This window comes from Scophthalmus maximus, chromosome 16 (assembly GCF_022379125.1).
Source record: "Scophthalmus maximus strain ysfricsl-2021 chromosome 16, ASM2237912v1, whole genome shotgun sequence".
In the NCBI taxonomy this organism is placed as follows: Eukaryota; Metazoa; Chordata; class Actinopteri; order Pleuronectiformes; family Scophthalmidae; genus Scophthalmus; species Scophthalmus maximus.
Window position 1 is genome coordinate 13,280,256 of NC_061530.1, and position 21,560 is coordinate 13,301,815.

The window sequence follows — 21,560 nt, forward strand, 5'->3', positions numbered from 1 at the left end:
AAGGCAAACATATAACTCTCCAGTGCACTGGGTCAGACGAGGATTGGTTACATGAGGAATTCCCTACGTACTCCTGAAGTGACAGCTGGATTAACCACAACTTCAGCCCGGGGACAATGTTAATAATGTGTGTGTGTGTGTGTGTGTGTGTGTGTGTGTGTGCTTGTGTGTGTGTGTGGAGGCTACACTTGCAAAAATGTAAATTTAAAATTTCTGTATATTGTGTATAAATATACAGAAATACATCAATCTTAAAGTAGGCCTAAATGTTTTTATTTTTGTGAGTGTACATCGCTGTGTTGTAAACTTGAATTTAATGATTTTTCTTTTAATGATTTTTATCATACCTCACACCTTTTGTATCCCTCTCTTTTTTCACCTCCCTCCTCCCCTTCCCCTTCCCCTCCTCCTCGCCTCTGTCAGGGCGTGGTGGGTCGGGAGCCGTTCCCCTTACCTGTCGTTCCCGCTCCAGACGCCTCCGAGAGCTACTACGAGGAGGCACAGCCCTACGAGGAAACTGTCAACGGTAAGAACCGAGGGCCAGTGTCACATGTCTTCTTCGCCATACCTGTTACACAGAAACACAGCTCAAGATATTCACAACAAGGCCCGACTGAAGCTGTTTCCAGAGGAATTCTTTGGAAAACAGTGACACTGACATATGCACTCTGAACAGGAAAGAAACATCTGTTTTTTTTCTGAGACAGCAGTGTCCCGCACTGCAAGACAAAACCCCATAATAAAAGCTATCATCTAAGTATACGTGTGCTGAGAGACACACGACCGCTTTCTATTACAGGCTTTGCTTGGCTGCAATGGTGCAAGTGGGGTTGATCACGCGTTGGGCTGAATAAGTTACTTTATTCGCACAATTACATGGTTGCGAAACAGACAAATGTCAACGTTCTGCTGAAATGCCTCGGGACATTTGCAGAATTACCACAGTACATTGATTAAATACCGTTAAATAGAGCCATCTTCCACACGCAACCTCATCTGACCATTTCCGACACTAGCAATAAATATATTTTCACTATTTTTAATCATTGGTATGCACTTAATGAGATCCCGATGACAGACCTGTCGTGGATTTTTGTAGGTGTAACTTGCAGTGGAGAATATTCCCTGTGTCAGTTGTCAAATACTGATACTTCTTAAGACTTCTTTTTACTGTTATCTTTTTCAACTGTTATTTTCCTTCCCACCTTTTTTCCAATCTTGCTCTTCTTCTTCCTCCTCCTCCTCCTCCTCCTCCTCCTCCTCCTCCTCCTCCTCGTCCCGCTGTTGTGTAGATCGGGACTGTTTCGGCCTCCTCTCAGGGCCCTGGATGCGAGTGCAGAGCTCTGACAGTGTGGTCTATGCCGTTATCACCCGGGGTAGCTAACTGGCTCTCTATCACAGGACTTAGTGTGTTTGTGTGCATGTGTCTTGGTCTTGCCGTTGCTTGAGGCTCATGCGCCCGGTTGTGCACTGGTAAGCCAGCATGTCCTCAGGCCCGTCGCTGTGTGGCATGAACCAGGTCCTGCATGTGAAGAAGCAAATTCCAGTCAAGACTCGTGACAAGCATCATTCATCATTTCCATCGTAACACTTGACCTTTCATCAACACTTGACCTTGTGTTGTGAGGAAACCCTCTTCCACTGAAAAGAGTCATCACGGTTAAGAAACCATGGCGTTGACCTCGTGTGCGTCATCCCCACCCACGCCATACAAACTCATTATTATGAATCCTTGCTTCCGAGCTGCCCCGAATCATGCATCGTTTTCTCCCACTCTTTCTCTGAATGTCTTCGGTGACGGCATCCTTGCTCTTTGCTTCCAGACGACGGGGAGGTGGTTAGCAGCTCATACGAGTCCTACGACGAGGAGGAAGTGAGCCGAGGAAAGTCGCAGCACCAGTGGCCGTCAGCGGAGGCCTCCATCGAGCTGATGAAGGACGCTCAAATCTGCGCCTTCCTGTGGAGGAAGAAGTGGCTCGGCCAGTGGGCCAAACAGCTGTGTGTCATCAAAGACCAGCGCCTACTGGTGGGCATATAGGACTGTGTGAGAATCACAGTTAAAGTGCCTGCGATTTTTTTTTTCTCTACAACAAATATGGTCTTGAACATGAATGCTTTCTTGTAAATATGTGAATCAACATAGTAAAAAAGAAAGTGAAGTAAGCAAATAGGCCTCAAAATTCATTTAAATATCCATTTTCGCTGCCACATGGTGTCTTTGTATTTGCTACTTATGTTTTTTTTTTGGAAAAAAGACAGGGAGGGCGAATATTGTCCGCTCGATAACCATATTTTCAAGTACAGAGCTAGAGCTCATTTGACTCCTTTAATACACAGACAGTATAAATGACAATTTGTGGTCTTAGTCGAGGGAGTTGACTCGCGAGAGGCCTACCGATCTTTCCGTCTCACCCTTGGAACGAAAGCAAACAGACATATTTCCCTAAGTGGTCAACCACTCCGTAAATGTTCTCAATCACGTCGGTGGTTCTCGTGCTCTCACATGTCAAATGTCTGTCTTGGTAAAAGGATAATAATGGTGGACGGAATTCACAGGTTAAAAGGGATCAAGTTGGAAAAAGTATGAATATTTCCAACTTAATTTCTGTTTTGGCATTTTTTCTCCTATACCCATCATCAAAAGCCTGTCAGTAGCCCAGTAGCTGGTTTGAAATGTGGTTCATTTAACTTTTCAGCTTTGATTCATGTCATGAGTTGTGATTTTTAGTACATATTATTTATTTTTTGGCATTTTTGCAAGTGATTCATTGTAAAGATTCTGTCAATACGCTGCCCCTCAATACGACACATGGTAAACCATTCAGCTGCTGCCTGTCGTCAGCTGTTGTCAAAGTCAGCGGGTTGAAGTCGGTGTTGTCTCCGCTCTCCGTCAGTGCTACAAGAGCTCCAAGGAGCAGACGCCCCTGCTGGACGTGAGTCTGCTGGGCTGCACCGTGGTCTACAAGGAGAAGCAGCTGAAGAGGAAGGAGCACAAGCTGAAGATCACCCCCGTCGGAGGCGAGGCCATCGTGCTGGGCCTACAGAGCAAGGAGCAGACAGTGCAGTGGCTGAAGGTGAGCTCGCCTCTCTCTTATTGGCTCCCTGCGGCTCGCCTGGCGCCGCACTGTTACTCACCCGGCTGCTGTGACTCTGCGCGTCCACTAGGTGATTCAGGAGATCAGTCCCAAGCCATTTGAAAACTGTGACCCCCAGCACTCGGTGACCGACTCCCCGAGGCTCATCTGTACTAAGGTACACTGAATGCATTCCTTTTTTTTAAAAAAAACAGTTTGATTAGCTGTCCTCAATTTTACATCCCTTTTAAATGACCAAAATATATATCACCACACAGGGAGACCTGAGTGAGAGGTACTCCGTGGCTTCAGAGAGCGGCAGCAGCACTGACAGCCACGCCGACACCCCTGAAAACAAAGATGGTGAGTTATCCGCATCTTGAAAAAAAAAAAAAAAGAAGAATTCAAGGACGTGGATCTGGTGTTTGAGAGCGCCAGTGTTGCGAATAACCACGTCAAGCAGTGTCCGACCTTTTTTCTTTTCTCCCCGCAGTGAAGAAAAAGTACGGCGCAGGTTTGAAGTTCAGCAACCTCATGAACATCGGCAAGAAAAAACCTTCGTCGTTGGAGAGCCCGGAGAAATGTGTCAGCACCTCAGGTGGGGGCAGCGCTGTCGCACGTGTCACGACGACATCTGTAGTTATTTTAGGCCAGACTGAGCATGACAATATTTTTCTCATATGCAGTCAGCTGATTGAAAAAACCTAGTCATAACTCAGAAAGCCACTCGGTAGAGCGCACACATCCCCCTCAAGGGCCAACAGTCCCCTTGAATTCGATCAAGCCTTATGGCTGAGCCAGCAAAACGATGCAGATCGGGAAATCATAGGCTGCATTCGTTGCGCAAGAATTATAGGTTGACTAAAAGACAAACCAGATCACACTAAGAAAAGCAGTTATTCACAACATGAACAAGGCTACAGAAAAAGATCCAGATTTTTTTATTTGGTTCAGCACCAAATTGCACACTCATGTATATGTCAGTCCTTTAAATATACCTGCAATTTTTTTTCGTCAAGATCCATCCATTATTCCCCGGGAAATTGGTGAAAAGGGAATAATGTATTTTGTCCCTTTGTCCGCATTCACGGCAAAATTGAATGGGCCCTTGGCCGCTCCTTCCACCAAGTTTCGTGGAAACACAATCCAAAGTATTTTATTGCACAATCCTGCCGACAAACCAACCAACCAACAAACGGACAGGGGTGAAATCAGAACCTCTAAGAGGTAATTAGACACTGGAGGACAATATAAAATTATCTTGGCCACATACAGTAGCTCTGAATGGAGAAGTAGTTTCAGTCTGCATCTCCAGCCACCCGGATAGCACCACTGTAATTTGTTAGAACGGATTGAAGCATTGACCGATGAGAATCATAAATGGTTAATCAGGTCTAACGGCCCGAGCGGACTTGGTTACTGCTACCTCACGATGAAGTGACCTCCTCCCTCCTCCGTCAGGCTACCTCAACGTGCTGGTGAACAGCCAGTGGCGGACCTGCTGGTGTCTCATGAAGAATGGCCAGCTGTGGTTTTACCAGGACAAGGGCAAGAGCAAAGTGAGCCAGCCCGCCGTGACGCTCGGCGGCTGCAGCGTTCTGCCCGACCCCAGCCCCGAGCGCCTGTACTCCTTCAAGATCGACATGGACGGCACGCAGGTGGCGACACTGGAGGTAGACAGACGACCACTGTCTTTTCTGGTAGTACGGTTATGTCTGACGATTATGCTTGACATGCTCAAGGGCCTTCCTTTGCACTGCTGAATCGGAACAATGTTGTTTAAACACCCTGACACTTCAGAGCAAACCGAGAGGCGACACTGACCCTGAGCCTAAAAAAACAATAGGGTTAGACAAAGATCATGTTCAAAATGGACGTGTGATAAGTGGCTGTTAATGCAGTCAGCTTCCTGTCCTCGGATGAGAGCTTCCTTCAGCTTTACTCTGTCCTTCTGAAAAAAATAACCACATGTCCACAGGAGAACAGCGCGTACCGAATACCTACTTAATCCTGAACACTAACATACACGTTCCTCTACTGCTGACATCAAACTCTACCTCTGTGAAAAAATATGTGTGTACACAAGCGTGATGTGCATGTGCGTGTGTGTGTGTGTGTGTCTGTGTGTGTGTGTGTGTGTGTGTGGGGGGGGGGGTGTGTGTGTGTGTGGGGGGGGGGGTGTGTGTGTGTGTGTGTGTGTGTGTGTGTGGGTGTGTGTCTCAAGGGTGGGGGTGTGTTACCAAACTGGGATTTAAGGGACTTATGCTACACCCTTTTTCATTAGGCTTCCAGTACCACCCTGCTGCAGTGCTTATGTGGTCATAGGCAATGGAATTTAATGTTTAGTCTCGAGGGCTGTTTCTGAAACCTTTTCTGGTTTGGCTTCCCCCCCCCCCCGTAGAATTGAACACAACAATTTCCCAGGTCCAGTATTTACTGAAACAAACCAAAATCTTCAGCAATGGCTATTGCAATGGAGTACTTTAATTCCAGAGAATATGTGTCAAACCATCAAGAGTTGATAAGTGAGCTGTTTTGAAAATAATAATAATAATAATAATAATATTAGTGATAGTCGTCGTGCGTTGCTGTGTCTGACAGTACAGGATCACATTCTGCACAAAAGGCCGATGCAGACACACAAGTGACAAATGGCTAAATATAGTTCTTACTTGTGAAAACGGCAAGTTCCTGAACAAGGTGAACTAGCCGCGATTCACATGAGTGACATTCACTGACATCGCTGAGTTGAGTGATCCTGCTCGGCTGAGGATCGGACAGTTTATTGAAATACTGCTGGTAAATTGTGCCGCAGCAATCTTTGACAGAAGGCATTTAAATCCATGCTTTCTTCCTTCCGCCCCCTCCCAGGCTAAGACATCAGCAGACATGGGTCACTGGCTGGGCCTCTTGCTGTCACAAACGGGGAACAAGACGGACCCCGAGGAGCTGGCGTACGACTACGTCAACGCCGAGAGGATCTCCAGCATCGTCAACGCCGCCAAGACGTCCCTATAGTAACACTCTCCCTTTCAGTCTACTCGAGTGGGAAATTGGGTTTTGAACGCATTTGTCGGGGACGGCACTCATAAAACGAGCTTCTGTGCATTTGCGTGTCTCCCTGCAGCTTGATGCAGCGGAGATACTCGGAGGCAAACACCTACATAGACACACCGCCCTCCGTCGCTCCCGACTCGGAGGAACTGTACGACGATGTGGCGTCTTTAGCTGATCCAGAGGTGCGTTCGGAGTAGAGTCAAGAAAACAAACACTTGTCCTTATTCCAATATCAACAGATGGTGTTTCTGTACCCGTGGACAGTTTCGTAAAATCATCTGGGAGACATGTGGCTTATTGGCTTTGTAGAGTTTGTTTGAAAACAGAATAAAAGAGGAAAAAAGTATTCTTAGAAATAGAGGATAAATCACAATTTTAACAACTGTCAGGGAAGATTTGCTCCGAGAAGGAAATGCAACCTCGGCTCTGTTGTTTTGTAAGAAGAACTTTATCAAGTTCGGTCACATTTTTTTGAACTCATTTGATCGCGTGTCACACAGGATGCCGAGGAGAGCGGCCTGCCAGACACTGAGGACAACAACCTCCAGGAGCCCAGTGAAACGTGCACGCAAGACGCCAAGGACCCGGCGGGAACAGAGCAGGACAGTGAACACAACGTTTACCTGGACCTGATTCCTGTGCGCTCCTTCCTCCACACCACCTGTGGGGGTAAAGCCCTGCCCACCAAAGAAACTTCCAGACATTCCCCGGTCCAAGTAGAGGACCAGGAAGACGCCTCGTGTCAAGATAAAGAGGTACGGTCGTCTCCCGTTCCAGTCCTAAGCACATTCCGTATGATAAAACAGACAAAACCTTTCTTTGGAAAACACTTGTGGGTAACTTTATTAATCCTATTTGCTCGCATTTCCTTACTATTTAATATTTCCGTGTGCTGATTTCAGGTCACTTCGACTGACCCTCCTGAGCCAGAGCCAACGCCCGCGTCCAGTGACCCGAGTTTGTCTCCTGCTGCCAGCAAACAAGAGCAAGCGAGCCCGCCGGCTCCCGCGCCACAGGAGTCCCAAGCTCAACCGCTCAAACCCGCATGCCAAAGCCAGGAGGCGCCGAAGAGGATGAGTCTGGGAATCCCACAGGCCTTCGCCTCCTCCGGGGCACCGGTCCTCAAAGGACCACCGGTTCACACCGCAGCCGGGTTCCCCCACAGTCCCCAACCGCTGCGGCCAAAGGCTCATACCATGGGTGAGGGGGGAAAACCTGCGTCCCAAGAGAGGAATAGAATAACGAATGAAATTAGATCAGTGCGGAAAACGAAAACCATTCTTTTTATTTCGACACACACACCTTTTCGAAAGAAACATAAAATGCATTTTCCTCTGCAACGAGTCAAATGAACCGCTTCCCTTTCTCTGTATTCTTAAATGACCACAGCTCCCTCTAGTGGAAAACTGCACCCTCTGCAGTCAAAGGCACGGCCTCACAATGGAATTTGGATTTATACTAATAATAATAATAATAATAATCAAATGTTTTCCCTTTTAATAATTACAACCAACTACTTTTGTTTTTCTTTGGTCTCTCGGGCAAATGTCCACATGATTACATGTCATTCTTTCTGTTTCAAACTTCAATTCCCAGGGTGCCCTGGTGCAGTTGAAGGGAAACTGGGCAAAAACCGCACGGAGGCCGACATGCGGCGCTACATCGATGAGCGGGACCGCTTGGAGAGGGAGAGGGAGGAGGTGAGGGGCAGTCTGGCAAACCTGAAGAAGGAGAGGAGGGAGACCAAAGAGGAGCTCAGCGCCTGCCAAGGTGAACACGCACTTCCTGCAGTAACTCTGTGACGACAAAAAGTTTGACGTTGCGACCTGCGTGACCTCATGGCGGCTGTCTGTCGTCCGCAGATCCCAAGCAGCAGGCCTCGGTGGAAGCGCGTCTGAAGCAGAAGGAGGAGGCGTGCCGGGAGGCGGAGCACCGCAGGGTGGAGGTGGAGCTTCGGCTGGTGGAGGTGAAGGAGAGTCTGAAGAAGGCGGAGTCGGGGCCTTTCACACTGGGAACCACACTGGACAGCAGCCTGCAGGACTCATCCACGGTCAGCGGGCTGGTTCTGTTGGTGCGAAATGCAGATCATGCATGTGCATCAATCTGCGTGTCTGTAAATGAACCATGCGACGTCTGAGCTTCGTCGACCCTCCTTCCGCAGGCGATCAATATGAATTCTGTTTGAAATGTGGATAATAACTGAACCACCTCTCCATCGTTTTACCCGCAGTCTAAAGCAGCAACCCTGCCAGCTCCCCAGACATCAACATTGTCATCATCATCGTCGTCGTCGTCTTCGTCGTCGTCATCGTCATCATCCCATCACTCAAACAGCAGCGTCAGTGCAGACCCCGCCTCCCCAGTCAACTCCGCCTCCGCACTGAAGAGCAGACCCGCGTCCATCATGGCCACGAAAGGCAACGTTCTGCTGAAGGCTAAGGTACAATGTGGACCCCGCTGTGTATTGAACAAATGATTTGAGGTATATATATGACGTGTGTTACGGATGACACTCTCTGTTCCTTGATTGTGTTTACAGGAGTGGGAGAAAAAATCCACCACCTAGGAGGAAAACATCATCTCCTCTGGTCTCCTCTGACCTGGTCAACGCGTCCTGCTTTGAGGGAGGAGCTGCCAAATTAGAAGACGCAGACTGTTAAAAATCAACATCCTCCCTCTTCTGGATCCTGCATCCTCAGCATCTCCCTGCCAAGAACCACAAAGAGCCAGTCAGAGAGAGGCACAAGCTGTCTTATCAAATACCACTGGATCATCATGGTTTTAATGACCTTTCAAGGTGTTGTTGTTTTGTTTTCTTCTCAATTTGCAACAGGGAGGAATTTTGATGTTGGAGAATTTTGTCCAGTCTAACAGTTCTTCTTGACAAAGACCAAACGGGATGTTTCAAAACTGCAATCAGCCAAATATTTGAAACCACTGAAGATGGAAAGCCGCCCCTCCACTAAAATTTTGTACACTCTTTCGCTTGGTTCATATATGCTGGTAGCCAAGATATGTAAATATAATTACATCATTATTCAGCCGTTTGGCTTGTATTGCTAGCTAGAAATGCACCTTTTTATTCAAATAAATAAAATAATGTACTGACAACAATCCTGTCTTGGAAAATTTCTTGTGAAAATTGTCTCTTGCTGTTGGACCGTACGTGGGTCAGTCCAGCTTTTAAATTTGCAGAGGACACAGGAAACCCGGCAGCATTAAACATTAAAGAGTAGTAAGGGTAAACCCCTTCACTCCTCACTAATTAAAATTACATATTCATGAATGGGACTCATTTGACAAGAGGATGTTTGTTTGAGCTGCAGAAAATAAGTAGAGTAATCCTGTTTAAATATGGAGACTTTTTTTTTTTTAATAAAGCTGGGCTGACAAATGAGATATGATGGAAATTGTCCCATTATACGTTTCTGACAGTATAGTGAAAGTTAAAACTTATTTTCACCAATATAAGTAAAAATGCACCACTTTTTAACACTTTCAAAATCTCAACCTTTTTCAGAAAGGCCTTATCGCGAATCTATACTGAACCATGAAAATATAGCACTTATATTGTATAAAGCATTTTTGTCTCGTTTGGAAGGAGGAGAGGAGGTTGTGGTGATTAAACAATTTTTTTTTAAATCATGACACATGATATACTATATTATAATATAATATAAAAAGTTTACATCTTTGAATACAAAAGAGAATCATGTTGAGACGATTGCACAACGGTGACAAATGCGACAAAAGCAAACTGGACACCACAGTAGAGACACATACATACACTCTGAAGGCACCTGTTGAAGTTTGAGTGCAATTTTAAATATTGAAACGGTAACATTATTAGTTTTCCCTTTACTCCAGTGTGTAGCCACAAACATCCTCGCTTCTTAAGAGTCCGTAGGTGATTTATTTCAGTGAATAGCGTGTGTGTGTGTGTGTGTGTTTGGGGTTCATCAGGCAGTGTGTCTCCGGCGGTGCAGTTTGTAGTGGTGCAGCAGCTCCTGGTGGCTCTTCTTCTGCCTGCTCTTCTTCCTGAGAGCAGCGGGCCTCGGGAGATCTCCCCTGGACGAAGGCCTCCTGCTCCCTATGAACAAAACCACCAGAGGAAGTCAAGACACTTTTACATATTCAAAAAATTGCAGTGTGTTTCTTTTTTGCCTCTGTTCCTATTGGTCTACTGATATCATTCGCTCTGCTAATTTCAAAGTTGAGCTCGGTTGACAGGGTCTGTCAGTATAAAACAGGCAAGAATATCATTTTATGGTCAAAAAGAATTGCTGTCTTTTGACCGAACGGAGGCGGACACTATCACAGGCCTTTGCTTACCGTTTATTGTGTCAAAGGTTTTTGAGGCCGATGTGGTTACATTTGCATTAAACACCTCAACAGTTTTGACCGATAAACAGAGCGGGAAACAGAACAACAACAACAGAAAAGCAGGAATCTAGATGAAGGAAACGAGACCCGAAGCCACTCACTTGTTTCACAGTGTGGTCCCTCAAAGCCTTGGCACTGACAACGGAAGCTCCCACCGGACAGGATGCAGACCCCATCGTTCATACATGGGTTCGGGCTGCACAGGTTTACCGGCTTCTTCACCTCTGATCGACAGGAAACGATCACAAAACAACTAAATTACAACATGATGTAAAAGTGTCATATATTCAGCATCCGTTTCTTTTTCTTCTTTTCAATCAACCCCCCTTGCTCCTGCACATAGACTGGCAGAGGTTGTCCTGGAAGGGGTTTGGTATTTCCCTGGGTGCGGCTCACCTGAACACAACATCTGCACCAGAACGTCCTCAAAGTACTTGAGATCCTCGTAAAACGGCACCGAGATCATGTGCTCCTCGGCACCGGCGATCTGAAGCAGCTTCTCTCTCTGCACGTCTCCAATACCGATCACAAACACCGAAACTCCGTTGTCTCTCATCTTTTTCGCTGGCACGACAGCGTCGCCCCCGGCCGAGCCGTCGGTCACCACCACCACGGCCTTGTTGACTCCCGGCCGCGCTCCCTTGGCGACAGTCAGGACGTTGGAGTGGATGTGGAGTAGCGCCGAGCCGGTCGAGGCCACTCCGCCCACGTAGTTGGCGTCATCTACCGCCTTGAGGATGTCAGAGCCCGTCTCGTGGGTGTCCAGGTCGAAGACGGTGGTGGCCTTCCGTCCGTAGGCCACGAGTGCCACTTGGGCCACGTCGCGGTTGATGTCGAACTGGACGGTGACGCTGCGCACAAAGTCGCGCAGGGTGGAGAAGTTATCGCGGCCGACGCCACCTGAGGCGTCCAGGGCAAAGACCAGGTCTACTGCTTGGCCCAGACAACCTGGAAAACACAAGAGGTAAAGACTTGCTGTTGGTACAAGATGACGAACATTAAAAAAAAAAAAGTTGATTTGTGGAATTTTGAAGACTTTAGAATTGAAAATCCAGAGGTTTTATTAATATACTGCACACGCCAGATTTAAAAGATGAAATATTATATTTTACATCTTATAAAGACTATTAAGTGTTTTATTTACATGATATTTTGTGCATTTCTTGGATATGCATGTTTTTCTCTCTCTCTCAGAATGAATGACCATAAAATAACAACACTAAATATTAATGATTCATTTACAATGGGGGGAATGAATATAGCCTGGGCAGAATATTGGGCCTATGAAATGAATCTGTGTTTAAAGTAATCCGTTAGGTACCTTGCGTGTCCACGCTGCAGATTTTGGCGTTGAGCTCGGGGATCTTGGCGTTGAGCCTGTCCGGCGATGCGTAGGTGAGAGTCCTCTGGGGATTTCCCGTGATATTGTTCAGCTGTGCCCTCAAGCTTTCGGGTCCCAACCCTATGAGAAAGATCTCTCGGTCCCGCGCGTATTTGGAGGGCTGCACCACATCGTCAGCGGCAGGCGTGGCGGTGAGCAGCACCACCACGCGCGGAAGGTCATCCGCCACATCGGCAAAGACCGGTGCGCTCACGAAGCCGTGGCGGGTGACGTACTGAAGAGCCTGTCCCGTCTTGGTCTCGCCGCCGATCGGTTGAAGTGCCTCCACCGCCTTGAGCAGACCCCTCAGGTCCCTTTTGAACTTACCCACCTTGGCCTCTACTCGAACCTCCCCGCCAAACACCGCCAGGCCGACTTTACTGGGGCTGTCCGACCCGATCACCGTCTGCAGGAAGCGCTTCAAGAAGGACTTGAGGCGGAGGAAGCCCTCCAGCGTGAGCGTGGCCGAGCCCTCCAGCAGGAAGAGCAGGTCCACAGAGCAGTCGAGTGATAACGCAGGAGCTGAGGAGGGACGGAGGGTTCAGTTAGTTCGACCCGCTCGCTGGGGGCGCTGCGAATATCTCACTACGCAGACAGACGGCGAACGAACCACAGTGTGGGTCTCCTCCGTATCCGGGCGGACACACACAGTTGTAGTCATCTGGACCTTCTGATACACATGTTCCACCGTTCAGACAGGGCTGAGAGTCACAGGGATCTACAGAGAGAGAGAGAGAGAGAGACAGGGGGTGAGCTGCACAAACACATCTCAACAAACACACACACCGTCTCAAAGCCACCTGGATTCAACGGATTGGACAAAGTTTTTCACCTGGACAGACTGTCCGATGGCAGACGGTCTGGTGCCTCCTGTAGGCTTTGCTGTACCTGCAACACATAGATTTGAGCCACAAAAATAGGTTTGGTCACTTTGAAATAAATGTAAAACCAAACCAAGGCACGCCACTATCTGCACATCACAGCTTTGTTGACCAAAAATCACTTTTCCCCCCCTCAAAAAAAGTGAAATTCCCATTTCAAAATCTGTTCTTTTTGTCAAACGTTGAAAGTGAAAACCAACTCACATGGAAGTCATGTGAGTAACATCAATATTTATTCATTTTACATTAAGACGTGACACATGACGTGAGGTATCTCACTTGGACTGAAATTTATTAACTCTGATTCATATTCTACTTTATTAAGTCACCAAATATCTCTCAGAAAGTTGTATTGCACAATTATGAATGTCTGTAATTTTTTTTATTTTGACGTGAAGTCGCAGGTATAACAGTGGTGTCTTCGGCTTCAACGAATTCAGGGGATGGGGTTTTTTCTTTTGTCACACAAATTTAAAAACTCCTCGTCTCACGTGCCTGTAGTAGGGACAAAGAGATGTGTACGGGGAATAACCCTTGGAGCCTTTCCAACACATGAAATTCCCCTGCAGCTCTTTCACCGTCTCCAGTGTTTTCCTCTCGCAGGGAAACGACTCCACCTGACAGCCTGGACGACAGAACAGGACAGGATTTAATGGAACAGGCAGAGAGTGAGAGGGAGGCAAGGAAAGAGACAGCTTGGGTTATTTTAAGATTCTAATTTCCTGATTTCTTTTGTGTACATTAGACTACTTTACAGTATGTACAGTGACAGTGACCCAAACTGGTGATCTCCCCACCTGCTGGCGTGGCGTTGCAGACAGCGAAGGTGGCCAGTGTGGTGTACAGGCCGTTGACGGCATCGTAGAAGTGCTCGGCGAAGAAGACGTGGCTCTCCATTGGCTCACTGGCCAGAGCGTGTAGCTCCTCCCACCTGCAAAAACAGAGAAAAAACGTACTCATCAAACTTGAAAATAAAACGACTGTGGGTTATTCCTTGGATTCAGACATCACATTACAGAAATGCATGGTAATGTGATAATTCACAGCATTATTCCAGGCAATTATCGCTACCTACTTGACTATCACAATGTACCTGGGAAAGCGCAGGCCGACGGCGAACAAGACCACGCCCGTTTCTTTGAGCTGCGCGGCCGCCTGCGCCGTGTTGCCCTGGGACCTCCCGTCCGATAAGAGGATGGCGACGCGGGCCACAGTGGAGGAGTTGCGGCCGCCCGGGAAGCCCTTCCTCAGGACGTACTTGAGAGCGAGGGCTGTCTGAGTGCTGCCTCCTCTGCGAGATCAGAGCGTGGAAAAATGTTTTTTTGTTTTTTTCAATGTTATCGTTACAATAATACGGGCCGAAAAGAACATGTGCTGTGCTACAGTACAGGAGTCAAAAAGTTACGGTATAATTGCCAGAGTAAACCTCAGATTAATTGGATTTGGACTGAAAATGTAGGATTTCTTACACTGTAACGTTGTATGAAGAATCACCGTCTCTGGGCTTATCCAATGCCCTGCAGTGATGTTGGCTAAGTTTCATCACATCAGGAAACCAGTTAAAAACCAATTATATATAATTGTTTGGAGTTTATCTTGTGTTTTTTTTTTTTGTGTGTGTTTTTTTCTTTAAGTCAAACGTCATTTAGAGCTGGATCCTCGTTCAGTCTACCCTCTAGGCCGGGAAAACCCGTTTCACATGAAGACGGATTTTTGGTCAACAAAGCTGTGATGTGCAGATAGTGGCGTGCCTTGGTTTGGTTTTACATATCTTAATACCTCATAGTTTGTTTTGAATAGAATTGTATTGACTGTGTTTATGCTTTTATATAATCTCAGACATTTCGGATCCTAATTCTTTTGAGACATATTCATTAGAGGCAAACACATGCAGATTGAAATAATTCTCCTGCATCACAAAAAACATCACTGCAGGTGAGAGAAGAGGAGCGACTCACCTGTAAGAGACCTTCTTCATGTGCTTCTTCAGCTCCTGCTTGGTGGTGTACGAGTCCAGAGGAAACTCCAGCCGAGGACTGGAGGCAAACTGGATGAAACCAACTCGCACCTGTACGAGGGAGAGATTACCGGTTGACATGAGAGGAAGGGGCAGCGAGAGAGGGAGAGAGAGAGAGAGAGAGAGAGAGAACAGATTGGAGACAAACCTGGTCTGGTCCGATGTCCAGTGCTTGACAGAGTTTGATTGCGTAGTGTTTGGACCGCTCAAAACTACCCTTCCCCACGCTGTAGGAACCATCCATGAGAAAGAGGACGTCCATAGCGGCCGAGCACTGCATCACTTCCCATGAAAACACACACACACACACACACACACACACACACACACACACACACACACACACACACACACACACACACACACACACACACACACACACACACACACACACACACACACACACACACACACACACACACACACACACACACACAGCATGAAAGGTTAAACCCAACTCGGTGTCCAGATAAAGAAGTAGGTCCAAACTCTGCACGCTTTCTTGCATTCCTTGGCAAAGAGCTCCTATTCTGTCGTCATATATGGGTATTATAAGATTATCCTGGCTGGTTATCATATAGGCCGTCGGAGATGAAAGTAAGACCTTGACATAATAAGAGCAGGACGGCTTAGCATGCCAGGGCTCAATTTTCTTTTCCGCAAAAAACCATTACCAAGGGAAAGCCCCCGTCTCCCTCCCTCAGGCGTGTTTGTACTCGCTAGCGGCCTAAAAAATGTCTGGCGCGGCCGTCGTGTCAGAATGTGCAGCTGATCATGAAGAGGGCCGTTAGAGACAGAGAGTGTGTGCTAATAAGAAGACCACCCACCACCTCAAGGGATCCTCTCAAAGTTGCTCGAACTCGTCACTAATCCGTATCGTACTTGACACACTTGGCCTGAACATGGGAAACAGTAAAAGGCGCAGGAATCCGAATCGCTGATCCCATCTAACGTTCAACCAGATGGATGCAGGTGTATCGCGGTGCCATGACGACCAGACACACCTCCCACTGTGGAGAGTTGAGTGGCGTTTTGGTCTCATACTCACTTTCTCCTGCCGAGTTGATCTTTAGGATGTTCTCATGGCTGGTTTGGATCTCCTGCACTGTGGTGCCCTGCTGGACTAGAAGGGACAAAAAAAACACAAGAGGTCAGTCAGATGTCCACACATACTGGGTGTATACGGTGTTATGCACACGCACTGTGCTAACGTGACATTTAGATACAGAATTGGGGTCAATATCTTTCAACTGTATCCATTTTGTTTTTACATTAGTTAAACTGGTTTCATCCTGTGTCACTGTGTAAACAAAGTTCAGTTTTGAGTGTTTACACGCGATAGTGTCTTTAGGTAGTAGAGCCCGACTGATACAGATTTTTGGGGGTCGATACCCATATTAGGGAGTTGAAAATTTTAAAAATTTAAACGATAAATTTATGCCAAATGTTTTTTGTTTTTTTAGTTGACAATGATTCCCCAAATTGTCAGACAAAGACATGTAACCATAAACTTTATTATGAATTATTATAAATGAAAAGAAAACACAAAGAAATAGCACTCAAAGTAGGAAAACAATCATAGTTATTTTACATAAAATGTAACTTGCACTTGGACACACATTAACAAACACATACTCGAAAACCTGCGTCACCCAAATTCCATCATTAGAGCTCTCAGAAGAATAAAATACAGTAATAAATGGAATGCTGACCCTGCCGTTGCCGTCCACTGACTCGCACTTGACCCCTTCTGGGATGGATAATTGAGTAGTTAAAGCTAATGTGAATGGACAAGTGAAGAAAACCATTCTTTGGCTCTATTCACTGAGAGGACGTTGCTCTATTCAGTCACACGTGCTGCCCAGGGAGGAGGGAGGGGGACATGTGATTTCCTGGTCAGCATGTGAACATGCCCCGGTGTCCCGGGTAACCCCAAAGGGTGACGGAGGTGCTTGTCCAGTGCACGGACGGAGCCCTTGGGCAATTTCAGAAACGTGGCATCGAATAAGCACCACGGAGCAGACAACATCTGTTTTTATTTCGACAGTTTGACAAAAGTCTCATGTTGATGTTAGTGTTAAATCCAAAGGATGCTTTATTTCAGAGAAGATAACGCAGCTGACTTCACATCCCTCTTTTAAATGCTCATAGTAGAAGAACATCTTCCATCATCACATCGCGGGAAGAAGGGAACAAAACTGCATGAGGTCGGGAAACATTGAAGTGTAAAAAAACAAAAGTACACTAACAGTTAAAGAAAGGAGCACCTGCAACCCAGGGGCCTACGCTGCGACCTCTTCAAGGCCCTCACCCTTTCATCCGCCCCCTAATTCCAACATCATTCCCAGCCCAAAGTCCTCCTGACAGTGAGAGTTTAGAGTCTTGGCAAGCCGCTTGCTCGTGGTCAGCGGGGCCCCACTGCGCTGAACAAAAACTCCTTCTGCTCAGCCAAGTGCCTCGAGCGAAAAAGGACCGTGCGTCTGGGATGTCCGCGAAAGGAAAACGTGGCAGGAAAATCAGGAGCACGATAACGAGCACGAATCCTCGTACTGACACTAATACCGCCACGCTCGCATACAGGAATCCTCTTCCACCCATCTGCGAAATTTAATGTGACGGGCTGGATGACATGGAACCGGTAACGTACTGCAACATGTTATCTGTGTTGTCAGCACAGGGAGGAAAAGGGGGCGTCTTGACAAGGTGAAACAGTCTGCTTTGCTCAGGTTCAAAGTCTTAAAATGGCCACTAATAAATACTTCAGATGGTGCTAAAGCTGTCATTTTTGAAAACAACTCAAAGATCGTATTGGCCCACAACAGCCGCCTGCTCCCCTCAGGCAAATACCAGTAGCCTTGGGTCCAAGGGAAGAACTGACGATGCGCCGTAGAAGCGCGACGCAAAACTTGACTCGCTTGGAAGCGTGCAGCACTTTGCTGCACAGGAGGCAGGAAGTCACTTTGAAGAGGATATAATGGGAATTCTTCAGCACTGGCGACCGGACAGTAAAACATCTTGTAAAGACGCTGAAGTTAAGCTCGACCAAATCAGTGTGTGAAGATGATTTTAAAACGTTGTGTCCTGCCACATGTGTGGGTGTATTTCCCTGAAAGTCTCTTGCAGTCATCAAACGTTCGCAATGATGTGGGCGGATTCAAATCATTCAAAATACCAGAGGGGGCACACGAGGAACTCCTCGTGTGATGAAACTCGATGCAAAACAGTAGAAAAATGACTCAACCGACCTTGAAGAAGCAGCAGCAGCGTTAAGAGGAGGGAGAGATGGATATCAGGGTGCATGTTGAGACACCTGGAACGATAAGCAAAAGCACAGGCTTAGAACAAAAAAATGCAGAACCAAAATACAGCAAACAGCAGAGGATATTGTTAAGTATTATTGGGGGGGGGGAAGTTATATGTGCTTGTAAACCCCTTTCCGAGGTTTTGGCATTGGTGTGGACATGAGAGTGAGGTTCCATTCATTTTCTGCATCTTTTGAAGGATTTTAATTGGACTGAAGAGGAGAAGGTATTTAATGTTTCACAAAAAAAGGGTAAAATTATCGAATTTTGTGCAATTGAAATCTTATATTCAGATTCTCCAGGTAGGGAGCGATTAATATTTCATCAGCGAAACAACATTTCAAACGTGGGATAGTTGTCCCTGAGGCTTTCACGTCCAAAAATGCTGTACAGGGGGAAAAGGGCAATGAAGAAAGATGGTAGCCACGGGGCATGTTTAGCCTATCTCCTGTAAGTCAAGTAGGAAAGTCAAAACCTGCCTTCAAGACTCTGAGTACACATGTCTTCTCCGCTAAGTGTTACCTGCATGATGACTGACAGCCACCATGGAGGAACTCAGGGATTTTGGCGTGTACCAAAACACACTTCACTACACAAAAGGTGTCCACTCTTTATTTTGTCTGGGTCACAAAGTTTACGATAGGCTGTGACTGAATTTCTCAAAGCAAAGCAAAGATGTAAAGTGCTTTTGATGTGTGCGTGGAGAGGAAGTAAGAATGCAGTGAGGGATGTGTATGTGAGAGTAATCATTGTGTGTTCACTTTGGAGTTGGGTTGCCAGGTCGAGGCTTGTTCTTGATGAATGGATTAGAATTTTGGTGATCAAAGGCCAAGGTCAATGTGACCTCGCAAAATATGTTTTTCGCCATACCCTCAATAATTCATGTGCTTATTAATGGTCAAATGTCTAAAAGGATGAAATTATGAAGCAATAATCATTTACATAGCATTATTAGGTCATCATTAAAGGCCATAACTATGGAACAGAAGGGGGATTGACCATATTTTATATTTGGTTCGATTCTGAATTATTGACGATAATCCCTTTTGTTATCTTAGTTTTACTTTTTTGTTAAAGGTCAGAGAGGTATGGTTTTGTATTTGTAAAAATATAAGGTATATTGTACTGTTGAGTGTACATTTTGAGTTCATGTAACCTTTTCACTAACCAGGCATTTATTTACAGAAAGGATTAACAATCCCACCTGCTCTACTCTGTATGTTCATTGTTGGGTATGAAGACAAAGGGGCTGCAGATAAGCTTCACCATAATATTCTGCCTATGTCCCAAGTGTGTGTGTATGAGGAGGGACGGCCTTGCCTCCCCATAAGTAAGCCTGTGCGTATTTCTGAAACAGAGTTAGAAGAGGAGTCTGCGATACAGATCCACAGGGCAGGCAGCGGTCACTGTCGGAGAAGAAGCCCAGGGCTGATAAACATCAACAGGGGTTATTGATGCCGTATCTGCACACTCGGAGGCACATCTCGAAGACAAGAAATGTCATTACTTCCTGGGGGGGGGGGGGGAAGTAAACACACACACACACACACTCTTTATGGAGGAGGCGTCATGCATGCCTACAAATAAAACACAGCCTAGTATAGACTATACACGCATGTGCACTACACGCATTCTTCTGGATCCCCCCGCCCCTCATCTTTCTGTCATCCTCACTCTCCCACAGTCAGCGAGCATCTTTCAGCTCCGTCTGCACTGGAACTTTGCATCCAGCTAAACTTCAAAGACTTCTACAGACAAACATGTGGGTCAGCTGTCTATGTAGCCATGTTCATTACTTGCATGTTTATACATACACGAACACACGCGTTATGCATCCATGTAATCGCATGTGGTTTGACAGTATGCATATACTGTGTGTGCACGTGAAAAATTCGGTTTTGCCCTACACGGCTTCTCATAGTTTGTGTTCGGTAAAATGTATTACGACTAAAATGAAACGGCGAACCTGATACCTCTCATCTACAGAGATCAACTAATAATAAAACGAATTTGGGCACATTCCTCAAAATGCAACCACCTCAAAGAAAAGGAAAGAAAAAACACGGATGGTGCCTTCTGTTCTGAATTGGTCGGCAGGTAGGAAAGTGCCTCCACTCTGCAGTCTGTCATTAGAAAAGAGGTGGGATCTTTTGGAACCGACTTCATAAATAATCCAGAGGGTTCCTAACCTGTACTTGGAGGTGTGTCACTTTGAGAAAACATCCAATCCGTTTTCAAGTATTTCAGAATGAGTCACCTGAAATGGGACAGTTTTAGAACAAGAGAAGAACCATTGTGGAAACTTCCAACAAGGTGGCAAGGGTCTGATTAAAAGCTAGAATGAACTATACCTCACTGTGTGCGTGTGTGCGTGTATTTAGACATGGGAATGTGTTGCAAGAGCAAGCAGACAGCCACAGACAAGCCCATTCTCCCGCCTCCGCTAATCTGATGTGAAACTCCACAACAACTGAAGGTCCATCAGAATACCATTACCTTGTGTTTATTTCAAACACGGTTATTGTCCTTGTTGTGTCCATGTAGTAATCCCTTCGTCAACATGTGGTCACTCAATGGTGTCAAGGGTCAAGGCAAGGAGGGCTCAGAGGTTATGACCCTGTCTTGCCGCAGAAGTCAGGGTTTACTTAAGAAGCCAAACAAAAAAAAAATGGGTGAGTGGAAATCAAAAAATCTATTTTCTAATCTTATTACTTTGAAAATCGAACGCAATTGTTCTTGTTGCCTGGGTTTTTTTTTCTTCAAACCAACACGTTTCAGAACTACCATTGACGCGATAACTCTTTTTCATGTGGATGCGTTAAAATGCGATTTTATCTTTATGTCGCTACATTTCCTTCAACACAAACGTGTAACACGAACAAAGGAAAAGGACGCATCAGTGCGTGGTGGCTTTGCAAGTTGCCAAATGTGCTGAAACTTCCAGGTGTTTCGGTCTCGGTGGATTTCAGGTCACAATAAGCGCGCGTCGTGGCGCACATCCAGACGCAGGTTGCGCTCCTCAACGAACGATCGGCGGCTTTTTCCTCAACTGCAGATTTACATATAAATATATAAATATATAAATATATATATATATATTTCTTAAAATCATCTTACCCTGCATGCGCTGAATTCGTGCTGCCTTGTTTCACCGACTAGTCCTCCCGGGTTCTGCACCTCGCCGCTGTTTCCGCACCAAGTGTGCGCCACCGACTTCGGGCTCCAGACAGGGGCGCAGCCGCGACCCCTCCTCCTCGCCGTGCGCACCTCTGATGTCCCCGCACCGGCGGGGTCTCATCCCGCACGGGACATGGGAGGAGCCGAGACGACATCATTAAAAAGGTTTCTCCTTGATTCAGTCGTCTCCGAGAAGAAAAAGCTGATGCCACAAATTTTTTTTTAGACAAAAGTGTCTTTAAAAAATGTCCCCAATTGGTGTTTCTATTTTTGTGTAATCATGTGACT

The 21,560-nt window shown here is 46.3% G+C and overlaps 2 protein-coding genes across 5 annotated transcripts in view; one reads left to right on the plus strand and one right to left on the minus strand.

The window, feature by feature from the left end:
- afap1l2 (actin filament associated protein 1-like 2) overlaps positions 1-9,245 on the plus strand; it is a 33,793-nt gene extending 24,548 nt beyond the window's left edge. The window contains exons 5-19 of one of the 2 annotated variants that reach the window (XM_035612870.2): positions 424-526; positions 1,824-2,026; positions 2,895-3,074; positions 3,166-3,252; positions 3,353-3,437; positions 3,568-3,672; positions 4,536-4,747; positions 5,946-6,091; positions 6,202-6,313; positions 6,632-6,886; positions 7,034-7,331; positions 7,728-7,901; positions 7,994-8,202; positions 8,362-8,571; positions 8,671-9,245. In XM_035612870.2, the coding sequence (XP_035468763.1) occupies positions 424-526; positions 1,824-2,026; positions 2,895-3,074; positions 3,166-3,252; positions 3,353-3,437; positions 3,568-3,672; positions 4,536-4,747; positions 5,946-6,091; positions 6,202-6,313; positions 6,632-6,886; positions 7,034-7,331; positions 7,728-7,901; positions 7,994-8,202; positions 8,362-8,571; positions 8,671-8,697 (2,406 nt within the window). In that variant the 3' untranslated portion in view covers positions 8,698-9,245. The remainder of the gene's footprint in view (positions 1-423; positions 527-1,823; positions 2,027-2,894; positions 3,075-3,165; positions 3,253-3,352; positions 3,438-3,567; positions 3,673-4,535; positions 4,748-5,945; positions 6,092-6,201; positions 6,314-6,631; positions 6,887-7,033; positions 7,332-7,727; positions 7,902-7,993; positions 8,203-8,361; positions 8,572-8,670) is intronic. The other variant, XM_035612871.2, reaches the window with a different exon arrangement.
- A 196-nt stretch (positions 9,246-9,441) lies between these two features.
- Positions 9,442-21,363, minus strand: vwa2 (von Willebrand factor A domain containing 2). Of its 3 annotated transcripts, none has more exons than XM_047327647.1 (15): positions 21,213-21,363; positions 20,592-20,736; positions 18,039-18,103; positions 15,842-15,916; positions 14,942-15,075; positions 14,735-14,844; positions 13,870-14,067; positions 13,574-13,707; positions 13,272-13,401; positions 12,728-12,783; positions 12,506-12,613; positions 11,836-12,417; positions 10,911-11,462; positions 10,616-10,738; positions 9,442-10,221 (listed from the first exon to the last, which is right to left on the minus strand). In XM_047327647.1, the coding sequence occupies exons 2-15, from the start codon at positions 20,633-20,635 to the stop codon at positions 10,091-10,093; spliced, it is 2,442 nt and encodes an 813-aa protein (XP_047183603.1). In that variant the 5' UTR covers positions 20,636-20,736; positions 21,213-21,363; the 3' UTR covers positions 9,442-10,090. The 3 variants fall into 3 exon arrangements, with proteins under 3 accessions (XP_047183603.1, XP_047183602.1, XP_047183604.1); XM_047327646.1 differs by having other exon boundaries at positions 20,592-20,739; positions 21,213-21,357; XM_047327648.1 differs by lacking the exon at positions 20,592-20,736 and having other exon boundaries at positions 21,213-21,331.
- Positions 21,364-21,560: the final 197 nt, after the last annotated feature.